This window comes from Toxorhynchites rutilus, chromosome 2, assembly GCF_029784135.1.
Source record: "Toxorhynchites rutilus septentrionalis strain SRP chromosome 2, ASM2978413v1, whole genome shotgun sequence".
NCBI lineage: Eukaryota > Metazoa > Arthropoda > Insecta > Diptera > Culicidae > Toxorhynchites > Toxorhynchites rutilus.
The window spans coordinates 306758073-306777230 of record NC_073745.1 but is presented as its reverse complement, the minus strand read 5'-3'; the positions used below and the strand labels follow the sequence as shown (position 1 = coordinate 306777230).

Genomic DNA, 19158 nt, shown 5'->3' with positions numbered 1-19158 from the left:
GTTAAAAATCTAATTGAGGTTTTTCGTAGTGATATTACAAATATAACTTTGTTACCTTTATGAAGTTGAGCGCTGCGACAAGTTTACCTCACTTGCGAAAATTAATGACCATCGAAAATTACACAACTAAATGAGGCTATTAATATGTTGTGGGCAAACGTTGGACTGTAGCGCCCAATATAACAATAATTAACATGATATCTATCGCTTATCAAATGCAGAAAACTCGAACAACTCGAACCCTCGAACAGCATGGCAATGGTGATGCAATTGCCGAAGTTACAATCGAAGTGAACTTTCATTCGCTTCTTTCACTTTTCTCGCCGCTTGAGTGAAGCTGCTCATCTTATCCGTTCAATTATTCATATCTTGCAAGCTAAGGTTCATAAAACAAGCCTTTAACCGGTGCGTTGATTAGATTTAATTCGATTTCCCAAAAACTTGTTACGAAATTGTGTTTTTTGTTTCATGTTTTGTGTTTCATCAAAACTCATTTAATGATTCGTGCCATATGGACTTTCTCATTCGTGTGCAAAAAATTGGAAACACTGAAGTTTATTTTTCTTAGAATTCAATTCCGAGACCAAAACTAAACGATTCATCCGAATGTGTCAAACATGACGTTTATTTAAACGCCATATCGCCATAAATAAAAATATATCACCATCAGAATCAAATTCAATTCTTTTCCAAGAAGGGGAAGCCACCGAGTGCGGGTTGCGAAAGCACATGTTGTCTGTCAACCTGCCGGACGATAAACAAACGACCAAAAAGGAGGAATCCTCCACTCTTCCGAATCCGATCCCACTTGTTGTTTACCTTTGAGCGTACGTACGGCGATATCGCGATCTTCCTCCGCGCACCCTACCAATGAAGCGGGGGCCATCCTATTTGTCGAACTTGAAACATCATTAATTTTTGTGTTTTGGCGCTGCTCGCTCACACTCGGGGCGGTAGCGCGGACTCCCCATATCTCCGAGCGGCGCCGAAAGCTTTCGGGCGCAGGCTGCCAAAGGCTGAACGCAACTCGTGCTCCGTCAGTTTTGAATGGGGCGCGAACGGTTTCAGGCTCTGCAAAGCACTTGCCGCCGGTTGTGAAGCAATTGTGTGAATATCTTTTGCAGTGTTTGTTGATAAAGAAAAAAGCATTGTGGAAAAAGGTTCGATCGGGTGACAAGAATTTGTTCTTTTTTGTTTCTGACGAGGGGACACCTGTCAGTGGTATCAGTTACTGATAAGATTTAGTGAGAAAGAGCAATATTGAACGCTTTGGAAAGATCTTTCGCCAAATTGCTCAATGTTCTGTGAATGAAAGCGAGGGCAAAATAAGCGAGTTGATATATCGAATTCAACAAATGATAAGCAGCGGAACGTCACTGCTGAGTAGGGTCCAAGCGTATTTATCGCAATTTATTCTAGGACATTTTTGGGACAACAGTCTATCTTTTTTTCGAATTTAAATCCCGTAGTGAACAATCGCATCTCAGTATAAAGCGCACCATTTGGAGAACGCAAAAGTGCCAATGTAGCGATACAAATGCAGCGTGCGACAGAGACTGCTGCTACTTGAACTCGGAACGAAATATTTGCTCACGGCAAACGCTTATCAGTGGGAAAAATCTCGAAAGTAAACCGTAAATAAGATCCAACGATCCGGCGAAGCCATGTTAAATGAACGGAAGTCAAATTATCAAATCATAGCGTTCATAGCGTTCCGAAGTATGTTGTTCATGAAGTTTTCAGGAGAATTGAATTCCAAGGATCAGCTAGAAAAATGCGAAACGGCTTATTCTACTTAAACACAACTTCTTCACCCGACAATTAGGTCACAACGGTCCATGTTTTTGTACTTACTTCCGCAGACAATAACTCGATACGTTTTTATGGTGTTCTGCTAAAGAGAATTCATGACCGTCCGTGGTGTTTCAACGTGCAGCTATTCGACAAATTATACGCTCGACCGCAATAAATTAATTGAAGAAGAAATTGTTTTGAGTTTTTCGCAAAATTCAGAGACTTTCAGACTCCTCCTTTGAATTAAAAATGTTCCGTAGTAAACTATTTTAATAATTTCTGTTCCAATTTTGTTTGGTTTGTATTCACTCTTTTTCGCGCTAGGAAATCTGCAACTTAGGACGATTTCGGTTGAATTAGGGAAGCATTTCACAGGCACTTGAAAATCAGATCGGGATTCAAAACACCGTGCAGCGCATTTCGACTGAACGCATCAATTCATTCGGGTGACGTAACTGCGACCCTCGAGTGCAAAGGGTAAATAAGGCCAAAATTTTAGAAGGAGACCAGCAGTCCAGGAATTTTATGGAATTATGATGAAACTAAAGTATATAGGCTCCCTGCATCCTTTAAATTATGAAATTATTGGGATTTTAAACCTTGAGTTCCATCACTTTCCCTCCTTGTTTGTATTTGAGAAGCTTCAAACTTTGGAATTCATTCGACTCTAAACCTCATCACTTTGATATATGATTAGTCTACACCAATTCGTACTGGCAACGTTTCCGAGTTTTCTTGGATAATCATGAGCTAGGTTGTTTTTTCTTGCCTTTTTTTGAGTTCCCGCTTCATCATGGCTCAATGGGTTTTGATGGGTCGTAATTCAATGTAGTTCGGTGGATACATGTCCTTAAGAACGTACCGAATCAGCCTCTTATCATTCCAACGTACTTTTAGAATAGTAACACAAAAATTAATCCTGCGTTCTTTATTGTGCTGTTCCAAAAATGACAAAAAAAATTGTAAGGGGTTGTATCTAGGACACGACCGCATATTTTTGACGTAGAACTATGCAATTATATCATGCAATCCACGTATTAACCACTTCGAATATTATTTTCGTAATAGATTATGTTCTTCGTTACAAATAAATTTGTAGTATGTATCAGTATCAGTAACTAGTATCAGAAATGACAATTTTCCCAGGCTTCTCAGTTTAAAAGTACGTATTAGGGAAACAGGGAAGGGAAGATCTGCACAACGTCAAGCGAGTACAAAAGTATTCAACACCAACATGCGTTTATGATCTAATGTCAATAGATTCATTAATCTATTTAGGGGAAGTGGGGGCATAGTGGTCATAGTGGTAAGGAATATGCCCATTTCCAGCGTCCACATACCGCTACAATTCCCGTTTCTCTTAGAATATTATAGTTCAACTCATTGTTGTTCAAGATAGCATACGGCTTTTACTATAAAAATTCAAAATAGTACATTTTTCATCATTAGAAAAAAAAAGATAAAAAATCGATCTTTTTTGTTTGCTTGGAGGTAAAGTGGTCACTTAGTGGGGACAAAGTGGTCACTCACACATATCAAGCTAAATGAGATAGATTTATGCATTTTTTCGTCCAAATTTGTTCAAATCATATTCGATATAGTAGGTACATGTATGAAATAAGCTTGGTCTATTCACCTAGAGAGTAAATTTAAATTTTCTGATGCATACAAAAACGTTGTAAGAAACACATAACGTTCCGCAAAATGAGGCTTGGTTTAGTTGGAGTGGCATATTTTCCCAAGGTGCAGTGTAAGGGCTGTTTATATAATTTTTTCAGAATTTAGAAAACATAATTTTTTGAGAAAAATGAGTTTTAATTTTTTAAATATTTTTTTTCAGCGATATTTTTTCAAAAAAATATTTATATTTTTATATTTTAAATATTAAAAACAAGTCGTCCATACATTGGAACAACTTATGACAACTAACAACCACAACAACATGATCTTTAAAAAATTACAACTAATCCTAATTTTGTTTAAAGCCAAGATGACGATATAGCGTATTCGACAAAATTTTAGATCTTATCAAAATATGAACTTTTGTCGAAGACAGCTGGCGTCACAGTTCTATCTTTTAAAGTTTCTGGAATATTTGGCGTTTTTGTGTGGAGACCCCTGACAAAAATAATGTTTATCCGTAACATTTGTGTGTGTAAATTCCCGCGTTTGACATGTTCTTCACATGTTTCTAAAAAGAAAAAAAAAAAGTTTGCAAAAATCGCGATAATTTATACATAAAAATGTTAGGAGTTAAACATTAATAGTGATTTTTCAAGGAAAACATGAAAAAGTGAATGTCAGGAAAACTTTTTTTCTATTTTTTCAAAATTTTAAAAACACACACAAAAATTTGGTTGATATTTTGTAATCCAAACCTAAATAATTTCTTACATTTTATTCTTTAAGCAACATTTTGTAGATCGTATAGTTTTTAAATGAAGAATTTTTCTAAATAGAAATTGAAAAAAAAAACTCAAAATTTCAAAAAATTTCTCACACAAAATTTATTAGACCTATTATTTTCAATATTAATATTAATTTTGATAACAGAGTGAAATATTGGAAATTATGTATGTTTTTATTCAAAAATATCGAACACATATCGAAAACATGTTTTTTTTTAATTCTGAAAAAGTAGATATAAATAGCCCATACAATTTCCAACAAGTCATTCATACATCGGAAGGGAAAAAGTTTTCGAAACAACAAATTCTTCTTGTTTTTCTTCGAAGAATTACTATTAATGTTTAATTCGTAGCATTTGTATGCATAAATTATCGCGATTTACATGTTCTGCATTTTTTTTCTATTTAGAAACATGTCAAGAACATGTCGAGAATTTATACAAAAAATGATACGAGTAAAACCTTATTTTTTCGGAGTCTCCATACAAAAATGCCATATATTCCAGAAACTATAAAAGATAAAAAGTTGAAGTCTGCGACAAAAGTTAATATTTCAAAAAGATCTACAACTTTGTCGAATATGCTATATCGTATCTTGGCTTTGAACAGAATTAGGATTAGTTTTATTTTTTTAAAGAAAACATGGAAAAGTTGTTGCTAGAAAAACTTTTTCCCGGTAAAAGTGCCCATCTTTCGATGTATGGACGAGTTGTTAAAAATTGTAAGGGCTATTCATATACAGGTCGGACTCGATTATCCGGAGTATTGATTTTTTTTTCACTCGATAATCGAATCCTCCGGATAATCGAGTCAAAATAATGTTTTTTCTTTATTTGTTTTTTTTTGCAAGTATTTTTCGTTTTTTGAAAATAAAAGAGGAATTTGATTTTTGATTCATTCCCTTAAAGTCAGAAAACACCTTTCTCACATGAAAAAAAATAATTTATCCAGATTCTCTCAGGAGGTGATAGACGATCATATTTGATGAAAAAAAATCCTCCTACGCATATGTTCGAATTTCAACAATGACATAGTTACAGAACTTTTCTTTTGTTTCGGACTCTGTTGCTTCATACTGGCTCTATATTAAAAAGTACGCTGCGGAAGACGATTCTGATACTTTCATTTGAGGGATGAAAAAATTTAGTACAGGATATAGTAGTGGAACAACTAAATTAGTGAATTTTAATAACATTTTGGAAGTGAAACACTTAAAAGTTAATAATTTTTAATGTGTTATTATTAATTTTATCCTAAAAAATTATATTAAACTAGATTGTTTCTATCAACTAAAATGAAGTTCTTTAACCGCTTCACAACTTGTTCTTTGACGCACAACTTCTATCTTTCTTAAATTGGCTGCAATATCGATATAAACAATTACTGGTGAAAATTCAAGCAAAATCTTCAAAAATCACGATTTTTACGCCACTGTACATGTAATAGCAATAAGTCATATTTGAAATATAAAAAAAATATGTTTTTCCAAACTGAGTATAATCGAGTCCAAAATTATATATAATCGAATCACATATAATCGAGTCTGTATATAATCGAGTCCGACCTGTACTGTATTCTATTAGTCAAATCATTTCTTTTGATACTAATATTGAGGGGATTGCTAGAAATACATAGTCGACCATTTTGTGGCGGCGACCTTCTCGAATTTATGTTGTTCATAGTGTAGTGTATTCTCGGAATCAAGCCATTCAGCCATTTTTTTGCGGCAGCCAAATTGAATTTTTCAAGATCATGGAATACGCAGTTTTATAATGACAGTAGAATTAAATGTATGTTACAAATTTCAGATCAATCATTCAACAGGAACGGGGTCAATTTTCTATTAATATCATTAATCTATTAACTAATTAACATTCAAACATACATAGAAACAGGTCAAGCTGTATGAAACCATTCAAAAAGTAATTAGTTATTTGAGGGCTGCGGCCATCTTGAAATTGGATTTTTCATTATCTGCTATGTTCTACTAGTCGAGAACTTTCTTTTGCTACATATTGATGGGGTTGTGAAAAAAAAAATATGGCGCCACCTTACGGTGGCGCCATATTTTTTTAAATTTATTAAATTTATACTGCTAATGGACATTACGACTGCGGTTTCGAAATCGAAAAGACATTCCACAAAGAAGAAAGAATAAAAACATGCAATCATGTCCAACCGAATCATCTTCAGATGAAAATGTTCGTGCCATAATTGAATTAATAACAAAAGAGATCGGATAGTTTTTAACAGTAAACCGGCAGATAATTTTTTACGATTAGCGTTTCGGAAGTGGAGACACAGGCTTCACATAGTGGTCACTCACGCTAGAACGTGATAAGACCGCGATGTGATTTTTAATTCAAAACATTTTTGTTTTTGCGTAATTCATTTACGCACATGTTCCCTCACGACAAACATCAAATAAAGCAAACTTTTTATCACAACATAACATTTTTTTCCTTTTGAATACAGGATAAATGTATTAATTTCTTGTTATTAAATTGCCAGTGGCAACTGTTGACTAGTCTCAACGGCACACGAGCTTTGAGCATCTTCTTATTTTACATTATAAAATTGAGCCCATGCCAGTTTTATGCCATAAACTCGTATTAACCCTGGCCTGTTCCATCTACTTCATCATGTTCCAAACTGGCGTTATGACTAGCTAATGTTTCACAACACCGGAATTGAACTCTGTACAGAGCTTGAGACGAAAATGCAGCCGTGTTTGTCACGTTTTCGTGGATGTTTGTAAATACACTATATTTTTGCCAAAACATAGACTCTGATGTAATCCAGCCACCGGGATGAATGAACTGAGGAACGTTCATAGCAGGATCGCATTTTTCGGTATTTAATGAACAAACTAATTGCTATGGTATGTTAGCCAAAAAAAACTCGCTCAGAATGACTAGTCTAATTTCTGTCATTGTTCCTCATCATGAATTGCACTTAAATTTCAAAGTTGTGTCATGTTTTGTTGATACCTCATTGAGGCAAGCTTGACTGTGTTCTTTAGTAGCAAGTTTAAAATATTATTCCCTAAAGAAAAAAACCTTTTCAGAACGAAAATCGAATCCAAAGCTCATTGGGGTTCCAGTTCTGGATGGGGAATTTTTTCCGTGCGATTCTCGCTGACCCCACTCACCCACGAGAGCCACCAACTCGATCATCTTTGATTGCGCAACCGTGCTCAAAATTGATGCAATCCAAGATTGAGTAGAAATGGGAAAACCCATCACTCAAAACACTATCTACCCGTACCTCTCTCCTTGAAGCTCGTGCATTAATATCGCCAATTATTTGCTCCATCACGATTACTCAATGCCCAACTTACACGCCCTAGGAGTCAACGTCATTGAACCAACCTGCGTTAAGATCGTTCCGAGATCAACTTATTTCCACTTCCAGTCGTCTCTAGTAATCGTAATTGTAATTTGTTTGTGTGTTGTTCGCACAATGGGAAGCGCCGCCAACACAAACCGAGCGAAAATTAATGAGCTTATTTGTTCGCAGCAGCCGACGCCTACCGGACGGCAGCCCTCGGAAAAAATGTCCAACCACTTACAAGTGGACAAACTTTTCCAATCACTGACCACCCCGGCGCGGTGACTAAATATCTTTAAAGCGACAACGTTCAGCCATTCAATTAGTTCGAAAACTTTTGCTTCCCTCCTGAGGGAAGCAAGGATCAGTTACTATATCGTATATTCGTTTAGAAGTTGGGTTTGAAAATGTTGACCAAAGCACTTGTTCCGGGAAACTGTAATGAACCGTTCGGAGCATCCTTAACACACTGAAGGTGTCCCCGAGAAGAAAATCAGAAACAGAAACGACGAAGTTAGTGTTCGGTTGCTCGGTTCGATGATTGTGTGCTTCCAATAAAAATTCGAAATGAAATCCTAAATGGAATCGTGTATCCGCAGGAAGAAAGTGCCATCGGAAGCATCGGTGTGGATGCGATTTATCGGCTCAAGTGCTAACTGAAGTGTGGTGGAATAGTGCGAGGGTGTGTATGTGTTTACAAGAGGGCTGAAGAAACGGAGAAAAAAGATAATGATTTTGGAAATCACCTGGTGTGATGTCACAAGCTGGTACTTGCTGACCGCCATCGTAACATATCTATTGGCACATTTCATCCTGGTTGTCCTCGGTAAGTATCCAAGGTTTCGATATCAGTACCGAATAGTTACCGAGTTGCGAAAACTCAGACAATTTACAATTGGTTAGGTAATAGCCGCAGAGCGTTCGATTTTATGTTTCGATTGATGATTTCCACCGAATTGATTTGCCAACGCAACGGTTGTCCGTTATAGCCGTCCAATATATTTTTATTAAATACTGTGTTCAGATAAGATAGTTTACGGTGCGCAGCTCAACAAAAATTATCTACGGATAACTTTACACTTATCCGATACTAACGATTGCCCAATCTTCGCATCCGGCTTTTCACGTGAGCTCAGTTTATAGCGGTAAAGATGACCGTTCAAACTTATTGTTATGATGATGAGCGATAAAATCAATTGTTGATCCACACTGCAATGAAAAAATTACCTGAAACAAATGAATTTTAACGTTGTTTTGTTACATTGCAATTTTTTTTTTCGATTTAACCGTTATCATTTTATTGACCAATATTAGAGCACATTGACACCGGTGCCTTATGAATATTAAGGGGGAAAGGTCGGAAAATAATCAATTTTCGTGAATTTTTTTAGGATGCTGGGAATAAAATGTTCGTGTATCCTGGTCATTGTTAAGGGTATATTTGAAGATGTATTTTCCACTTTTTGAGTGCACGAATAATGATTATTACGTTGTTGCTAGATGCGCAGATGCTGTCTGAAAATCGGAACCTTGCTGGTGGTATCGGTTCTGGAGCAGCGGGGTGTCGCAGAACGAATTCCAATGAATATTTTTAAAAACTTTAGGACAATATCTAAAGCGTTACATAGGGGTTTTTGAAAATTCGAAAAATTGACAAAATAGCGGCCTTATTTGTTGATAATTAATTTTTTTTATGACAAATCGCTGTTTAGAAGCCTAGAAAAAATCGGAAAATTGGATATCAATAAAATAAGTGAAAAAACGTTAACGGTTTAACTGTGATTAAACATAATAATGTACTAAAAGCCAGAAAATAATTAAACAAGAAGCAGTTAGCAGTTATCACACACATCTCCTTCATTAGTCTAGGGCATTTATAAGACTAAAATAATATCGTGGGACATATGATGACGTCGCTAATTGTGGATAATGGAAATCCAACGTGCCCCACGATTTTATTTTAGTCTTATCAATACCCTAGACTAATGAGGAGAGGTGTGATAACTGCTAACTGCTATTTGCCTAATTATTTTCTAGCTTTTAGTACATTATGTTTAATCACAATTAAACCGTTTAACTTAAAAAGTTTTTTTTAATTATTTTATTTTCTAGTTTTTGATACATTATCTGTTTCATTAGAATATTTCTCTACAATAAAACCATTGTACTGTATTCTGTCAAGATAAACTGTGGATTTTTCAAGATAAACAGTTTAAAAATGACAGCAGAGATAAAAGTATTTTATACATTCGGTCAGTTCCTATTGGTCAAATTTCTATTAATGTGGGACAACCCTACAGACATACAAACATACATACGAACAGTTCAAGCTAAATAAAACCGTTCAATAAAATAATTGGCTATTTTGTGATTGCGTCCATCTTGGGTTTGAATTTTTCATGATCTGTAGCGCTGACTGTCACACCTTTATCTCTGTAGCCCTTTCATTCGATACCCATAATAAAAGAGTTTTGAGAAAATAATTAGTCCACCATTTTGTAGTGGCAGCCATCTTGGATTTTTTTCATAAATAACTGTGTTCTACTAGTGAAGCCCTTTCATTTGATACCCATATTGATAGAGTTTTGAAAAAAAAAAAAATATATATATATATAAATATATATATATATATATATATATATATATATATATATATATATATAAATATATAAATATATATATATATATATATATATAAATATATATATATATATATATATATATATATATATATATATATATATATATATATATATATATGTTCGCCATTTTGTGGTGGCGACCATTTTGGATTTACATTCTTCATAAATAACTGTATTCTACTAGTCAAGCCCTTTAATTTGATACCCATATTGATGGGGTTTTGGAAAACCCATATCGATGAGGTTTTGAGAAAATATGTGATCCGCCATTTTGTAGCGGCCGCTATCTTGGATTTTCAAGATCATGAAATATGCAGTTTTATAATGACTACAGAAATAAAGGTGTGTTTCAAATTTCAGATCAATCGGTCAACAGGAAGGGAGTCAAATTTCTATTAATGTGGGTCAGCGCTACAGACAAACATGTTACAAACATACAAACATACAAACAGATTACAGGGCAATCTAAATAAAACCGTTTAAAAAACGGCTATGTAATGAGTTAATCTTAAACACTAAACTTTACTTAAAAAAAACAATTTCTTCTTTTCGAGCACACGATGTGCATCTATTCACTATTCAAATTTAACTCTAACCTTACATTCATTGTCCCTGCTTATATATATCAATGATTTGTGTTTACAACATCTTGAATGTGGGAATGTTTATTCATGGCATCAGCGCGATGCTGATATCGATTCTTGTGAACGGTTGATTGTTTATTCTTGGTCTCCGGGTGGTCCGATAAGTTGTGATTGTTGATGATGATGCAGCTGGATGGTGATTCGGATGTTTATATTCCGCTTATCGGCTATGCGGTCTCGATTTGTGCTAACTGTGCTAACTCCTCCCCTCTTGATTGCTTTGTCCTCAAAGTTTACTTTTGGATGGTGCGTAATGGTGTTGGTGCATCAAAGAATGCTTGAAGTTGTTTTTTTCTTTCGTCTGATAATTCCTCTGTGTTGTTGGTGTCAGGTTTAATTTCCGTTGTTTTTGGTGGCTCATTTATTAGGATGGTCTCAGCGTTTTTGTCGAAGTGGACTGTTATGTTGGCCTTTTGTTTACGTCTGGAAAGGAATCGAAGAATTGCAAATGTGCTTGCGATTAGAATTATTGTTGATAGTCCAAATGATCCAAAGATATTGAGTTTCCAACTCAAGGAATGATTTTGCAGGTTTAATAGTTCCAATTTTTCGCGATGTTCAAGGGTTAAATTCTGAAGGTATTCCACAGGTGGTGCGTCTATGATATGAATTTCGTTAACACGAAGTCCAGTGGTAGGATCATATGTTTTTGCAGGAATAGTTGTTTCATAATTGGAATATTGTTCGCCGTTGATATGAAGATTGCATTGGCTGAATTGTATTAAAAACGATCCATATAGGGGTTGACTGGAATTGGTACAATTTGATGAGACTTCTGCACCAGCGTCATTGATCAAAATTGTTGCATCGTTGATTCGTTTTACGAGTCCCTTTGAATATACCTTTTCAAAGGTGCAATTTGAATGTTTCCCTGTAGTAAGTTTATATATGCATTCATTTGCATGTTCTATTTGAGAATTATCGCATAAGAAATAGTCATCTTGCTCTTCACAAGGTTGATTCAATTCGTAAACATTTGTTTGATTTCTGATAATGTAATTTTTGTTCAATAAAATGCGTTTCATTGACTTGATTATTGAGTCAATGTAGTCGTATTCAAATGTTTCAGTTGATACTTGTGGAATCTTTAGCATATAGATAATGTGCGTATTATTCAGCATTACTTGTGCTTTGGCTTGTGTTAATAATTCTTCGAAGGAAGTTATGTGAATATCGTGGTTTTGTAGAAAGGTTGCAATTTTTGTAAAATCTTTTATCGATAGTAGTTTGCTACTAGGGATTCCGTGTTTGGCCATTAGAATTGCTTCTTCTAATGTTTCTACCTGATTTTGTAATGAGTCTATGTTGGAGAGAATTATCAATTGATTAATTTCGAGGGAATGGTTTTTTGTTCTTTCATTCTCGATCTTTAGTACTTGATTGGTTATGTCTGTTATTTCTTGGATTCGTTTGTCGATAGCTTCGTTGATGAATAACTGCTTGTTGTTCATGGTTATCAGGGCGTTCATGGAGTGATTGATGATTCGGAGATCTTCTGCATCTGGGCTGCCGGCGATCCATTTCCAAACTGTTCCGATTGTATCCCACCTTTTTCTTCTGTTTACAAATGGTTTGATTTTCATAAATGTTTCATATAACTTATAATTTTTGATTTGGATTAATTCATGCAATGGATTATTTGAAGGATTATTCTGTATGTCACTATTAACATTGAAAATTGTATTGCCAATTTGAATTAAATCAATAGGATGTGCAATGCGTATGTGTCCTATTTTTATTTTTGCTTTTCCTAGTGGTACAATTGCGAGTGGGTTATTTGCAAGGTCGTGTATTTGAATTCCTGCCAGTACTTGAGACGCGCAGAGGGCGAGTCTGTAAAGAAACGAAAAATGTTTTTATTCGCTTGTATTCTTTCGTAAATTACATTTATGGATTTTTCGATTATTGGAATCTATAATGTATGTATTGTGATCTTCTTTTATTTTTATAATGTTGTATCGACTCTTACGTTTATTGTGAGTATTTGTTTTTTTCATATGCATAGCTATTGGGTTCGTATGTTTGATAAGCTTTTGGAATAATTTTTTCTTCTTTGTTTTTGTATAATTTTAATATTTTTTCATTATTTTTGTCTCGACTTCTTGCTATTTCTTCATAGGACGCATTATCTCTACTTTCTCCTATATAAATATTTTTTGGTGTTTTGTTAATAAATGAATGTATTGTGTTATTGTATTTATGAGTTGCTTCTTGAATGAGAGTAGTAATTGGCATATCTGGATTTAATGCTTTAACACATCTAGCTATTTCTCGTATTGTAGAGTGACATCTTTCTACTTGGCCATTGGTTTCAGAATGATTAACAGGAGTTTTGAAGATTTTGACACCTAAATTTATAATGTTTTGTTCTACGACATTTGATATAAAAGAACTTTCATTATCTATTACAATTAATGCGGGCAAGTCCCAATCATATAATAATTCCAAAAGAACATTCTTTACATCAGAAATGGCCTTTGACTTAATTGGTTTCATTTTGAGATATTTTGAAAATTTGTCAAGTGAGGATATAAAAAGGAAATTGGCATTGTAACAAAATATATCGAGATGTATGATCTCGCCAGGATAATTAGGGATTGGAGTTCTTACGGGGATAAATTTCTGAGGTTGTCGTTCATATTTTTCCATTTTGCAAATTTCACAAGTTCTTATATATTTCTGGAAAAGTTTATGTATTCCTGGGAAAAAGTATTTCTTTATGAGTTGAAGTGAGTTTTCCTTTGCATTCCGATGAGCGAAATTATGCACATCCTTGATTGTTTCTAACTGTTGTTCTTCATCTTGAATATCTTCTACTTTTGTTTGCGAAAATCTCACTTTCAAAATTTTTGAATTATAGTTTGTTTTATAAATTTCTTGTATAATTCCCATGGTTCGTTCATCTGTCATAATTCCGTTCAATATTCCTGGGTTGAGAAATTGTTGTAGTTTGTCCTTTAGAAAGTTTATATCAAAATTTGGTTCAACAAAAGTGTGTCTGTTGTATTTTTCAAAAAGAACATTAAATTCATAGGATGAATTAGGCCCAATCTGAAAAATTAATTGGTTCCGAAAAACGTTAATGGGAGCCTCAGTTGAGGGTATATAGGAACTGTCATCTTCTTCTGCCGAATGTTGAGTAGGGGTTAATGAATTTATTTGGATGCGTGAAAGTGCGTCAGCTACTACGTTGGATTTCCCTGGTTTATAGAACATTTCATAATCATGTTCCTCAAGGAAAGCTTTCCATCGTTTTAGCTTTGCATTATTGTTTTTGGGTGATAATGTGAATGTGAGTGGGAGATGATCTGTGTAAATTTTTAGTTTTGCTCCGTAGATAAAATTCCTTAAGTTGTGAAGAGCCCATACGACTCCAAGCATCTCTTTTTCGTTTGTTGCGTAGTTTTCTTCGGTCCTGGAAAGAGTTCGAGAAATAAATGTTATTGGTCGTTCGCCGTCCTGGAATTGCTGTGATAACACTGCTCCTATTGCTTTATCTGATGCGTCTGTGGTGAGAATGAAGGTTTTTTCAAAATCTGGAAATGTTAAAACGTCTTTAGAAGATAAAATTTCTTTAAGAGTATTAAATGAATTTCGTGCATCATCATCTAGATTGATGATTGTGTTTTTTGACTGATTTTTCAGAATTTGGCGATGGCCATCCTCCCCTCTTAAAAGTTTTGTAAGGGGTTTTGCGATTTTAGCATAATCTCTTACAAAACGTCTATAATATCCAGACAGTCCTAGAAATGCGCGTAAATCTTTCAGAGTTTTTGGTTCAGGGTATTTACGAATACATTCAACCTTCTTATCGTTTGGTTTTAGACCTTCTTTTGAAACAATAAAGCCAAGAAATTCGACTTCGGTCCTTAAAAATTCTGATTTGTCAGGTTGAATTTTGAAATTAGCTTCTCTTAATGTTTCCAAAATTGTTCTTAAATTTTTCAAATGTTCATCAAGTGTTTTACCGAATATTATGATGTCATCTATATAGACATGACATATTTTTCCTAAGTGTTCTCTTAAAACGTCATCCATTACTCTTTGGAAGATTGCTGGTGCATTCTTTAAGCCAAAGGGTAAACGAATGAATTCATATTTTCCATTATTAACTGAAAAAGCTGTTTTTTCTATATCATTTTCAGACATTGGGATTTGATGAAATCCTGATGCCAAATCCAATGTGGTAAAAAATTTGTTTTCTCCTAAGTTAGATAGGACTGTGGATGTATCCGGAATTGGATATCTGTCACTAATTGTTTTTGAATTTAATTTTCGGTAATCTATAACCATTCTGTATTTCTTTTCTTTAGAAGCATCCTGTTTCTTTGGTACTATCCAAACTGGTGAGTTGTAAGGGGATCGTGATGGTCTAATAATTCCATCATGTAAAAGTTTTTCTAATTGTTTATTAACTTCAGATTTTAAAGCTTGAGGATAAGGATAAGTTTTGCTATAGACTGCATTTTCGTCAGTAGTTCTGATATCGGCTTTGACCTTTGTAGTAAATGGTAATTTTTCATCCGGAGGTTGAAATAAATCTTGAAAATCTTTTAAAACTTTTCCGAGTCTGTCTTTTTGTTGCTTGTCTAGGTGATCATCTCGAATATTTATTTTGTTGATTTCCTGTAGTTTGTATTGGAGTAGAGGAATAATGAATTTGTTTTCTAAAATTAATTTTTCATTTGAAGTATCTATTACTGCTTTCAATTCTTTTAATGTGTCGTGTCCTATGATTGCATCAAAAGATTTTAATTCATTTAAATGAAAGAATTTAATCAAAACATTAGAATATGGTTTGAATAATTTTCCGCTGGAATATTTATTAATTTTTATATCTCCGCCTACTGAAGATACATAAAAAGGTTTTTTTATTTTGTGGCTGATACTTGCGTATCGAGGGTGAATGAAATTTTTGTTTGATCCTGTGTCAATTAGAATTTTTAGTGGTTCTTTTGCCTTACCAAAATAAAGAAAGTATGGTAGGGCAGATTTTAATCTAAAAAATTTAGTTCTGCTTTTTCTATGTCTTCTTCTTCAGGTGTTTCCCGTTCTTGTGTGTCAATTGTTTTCATATATCGTTCATATTGAGATGATTCTTCGGTTTGTTCCTCTTCATTATATTCGTTATCTATGCATGGATAATCGTGATCATTGGGATTAATTTCAACGAAATTTTGGGGATCTTCATATTGGCCGGTTTTAATGTTGAAGAGTCTTGGTCTCTTCATTGGGTTTACCTGAGTTGTATTTTGAGGTCTATTGCCGTAATTTATTTGTCTAGTCCTAATGGATGGATCTACTTCCATAGGTTCTGGTGGAGGTTGTCGGAAAGGATTTCTGGGAGGTAATTGTGGTTTTGGTTGAAAGGAATGTTGCGGAAATTGTTGGAAATTTGGTTTTGGAGCATTCCATTGAAATGGGGGCCTAAAATTATTGTTGTTATTAATAAAGGGCTGGGGTTTGAAATTGTGATTTCTGAAATTTTGAATGGGATTTGGTTTTAACATACGTGGTGGTAATTTTAGAGGATTAATTGGAATTAAATTTCTGGGTGCTGCTGTATGTTCAAAATGTTTTGGTTTAGTTAGCATTTTTCTGCATTCTACATTTTGGAATGCGATACAATAACTGTATGCACTTTCTAAAGAAGTTGGTTCATAATTTCGGATGAATTTATAAATGTCTCCATCAAGCCCTCTTATGAATGCATCTATTGCCTTTTTATTGTAAGATTCTATTAAAGCTTTTGAAGCTTCTGGGTGACTAAATCTGTGATCTGTTTTGATTTGATTTGCTATTAGTGATAGCAATCTGTTTACTTCGTCGTAATAAATTTCTAAAGAGTTTCCTCTTTGTTGTACGGTCATTAATTGATAATCGAGTGTTTCAAGATCACGCTTTTCACCATAATAAGTGACAAGTGTTTTCTTGATCATCGTCCAGTTGATACCAATGTTAGAAGCGACTAAAGCGTCATTTGCTTCTCCTCTAATTTTCCGTCTGATAGTTTTGCATACCATGTGGAATTTATTTTGCAATTCAACACTATGGTTTGCAGTAGTATTATATAATTGGATTAGACTGTCAACATCACTGATCCAGTTATTTAATTCACTTGGATCGCCTGTGAATATTGGCAAGTCTTTGACTAAATCGGGAATTTTCTCAAAAGTATCTGGGTTTACGGGAGAACCGTCTTGTTTTGTGAAAAATAGGGGTGGATCACTGTAATCAGGAATATTTTGTGGAGCGGAAGCGGCTTCCAGAGCGGCAATCCTGCTCAGTAGTTGGTTAACGTCGAATTGTTCCATATTATTTATTCTTAATTGATTAAATGCTTCTAGCAGGTTATCCAGTTTAAAAAAAATTATTGAATGTTAAAAAATGTTGATAAAATAAATGTTTATTTTAACCTGAAAAAAAAATTGTTTAATATAAAAATAAATGTTTGTTTTAAAAATATTTGTTTCACAAAAAGTTTTATCCTAAAAATATTGTTGGAAAATTATCAAAAAATTTTAACCTTACCTGAAAAAGAATTAGTATATATATATATTTTTTTTAAATAATATGATTATTTTCAATGAATATTTTGGAAATTACCTTTATTTTTTTTCTGAAATTAATTGTTTTGTTATTTTATTTAATTAATTAATTGTCACACTATATTTTGGAATTATACAATTATTTGCACTACTTGTATTTGAATCTTTGTTAAATTATTCACTTTATTTCACTTTGTGATATTTCTGTTTTTGTTTTTAGTACTTACATGTAAATCCTGAACATCTTGTGGGAACACCACAAGACTGCGGAACAACGTACTTTCGGATGTCAATCCTCTTTCAGTGACGTCTCGAAAAGCTTCGGTGCGCGTGTCCAGTACTTTTGTCTCGATGTCCTATTATCACCTTTTGATTTATCCAACCGCTGGCGGGTTCAGCGAGACTGGTTGGTCGGGATCCTTGAAGTGTCTTCCTTCCTTCCCAGTGTGGCGGCAAATTCCTGTTCGGTCCACAAGCGAGCTCCTAACTGTTGTGGCTACTGAGGGGCTCTTCCACACGGCTGCAGAGGTCCTGCGGTCCAGAGAGGCTTCGTGCGTTCGGATATTTTTTTCGGATAGTGTGGGTGGTAACTCTATCGTTCACCCTATCACTTCACTTGTCTCACTTCCTTGGCACTACTTTCACTTGGCAAGGTCCCTATTCGGGCGCCAGTTAATCTTAAACACTAAACTTTACTTAAAAAAAACAATTTCTTCTTTTCGAGCACACGATGTGCATCTATTCACTATTCAAATTTAACTCTAACCTTACATTCATTGTCCCTGCTTATATATATCAATGATTTGTGTTTACAACATCTTGAATGTGGGAATGTTTATTCATGGCATCAGCGCGATGCTGATATCGATTCTTGTGAACGGTTGATTGTTTATTCTTGGTCTCCGGGTGGTCCGATAAGTTGTGATTGTTGATGATGATGCAGCTGGATGGTGATTCGGATGTTTATATTCCGCTTATCGGCTATGCGGTCTCGATTTGTGCTAACTGTGCTAACTAATGCTTTAGATAATTCATGTTTACATGCTGATGAAAAATTTCAGTCAAATCTGTCAAGTAGATGATCCCGAGATATACCGATACCACCAGTTGAAAAAACATGGTTTCGAGAAAAACGCGTTTAAAAATTCAACTTTCTAACAACTTACTAACGAAATCAAATACCGAAAAATCTTTTTAGAACAACATTTCTGAGGGCATTAGCTTAGTCTGCTTCGTTCTTGGTTGAATGCCGACCCTGAGGTTAACTTCCCCCTCTGAGCTAGCCGCTACTTACAATTTGTGAATGAATAGTGAATGATTAGAATTAATTGTTTTGCTGACTATCCAAGCGAGCTAGCAGTAGCCATTCCAAGCTACAATGCTTTTGTGTGTCAAAAATTATAATTTCATTATTTTGCTAATAATTGTTATCCTAAAAATGTCGAAATATACAGGAGAAATATAGTATGTCACGTTTCTCAAAAAACCATATAAATCAAGTCATTGTTCACTAACTATTCATAAAGTGTCACTTGACCCGCTGTGGTAGAAATAGGCATACATGAAACATCGGTAGGTTTAGTGTTAATGAGTGAACATAAAAAAAAGAATCTTAGTAACAGAAATGCACATCTTCGTGAATTTTTGATATGTTATAAAAAAAAATCTCAGCTCCAGAAATCACATAAAAAGGGAGGTTTTCATTGGTTTCGATGCCTGAAAACGCACAGAAACAAAGCTTTCGTTCAATAGGAGACATTTAAGATACAATTCACAACGGTTTCTTTTTATT

At 34.4% G+C, this 19158-nt stretch overlaps 1 protein-coding gene across 9 annotated transcripts in view; it reads left to right on the top strand.

Moving 5' to 3' along the window:
• The window catches only part of LOC129771390 (uncharacterized), a 174903-nt gene that overhangs the window by 77946 nt on the left and 77799 nt on the right, over positions 1–19158 (top strand). The window contains exons 1-2 of one of the 9 annotated variants that reach the window (XM_055774987.1): positions 1049–1160; positions 8132–8358. The exons of the other annotated variants lie outside the window; for them this stretch is intronic. Coding sequence (XP_055630962.1) covers positions 8262–8358 — 97 coding nt within the window. The 5' untranslated portion in view covers positions 1049–1160; positions 8132–8261. Of the gene's footprint in view, positions 1–1048; positions 1161–8131; positions 8359–19158 lie in introns of those variants that run through there. 9 annotated transcript variants of the gene reach the window in all.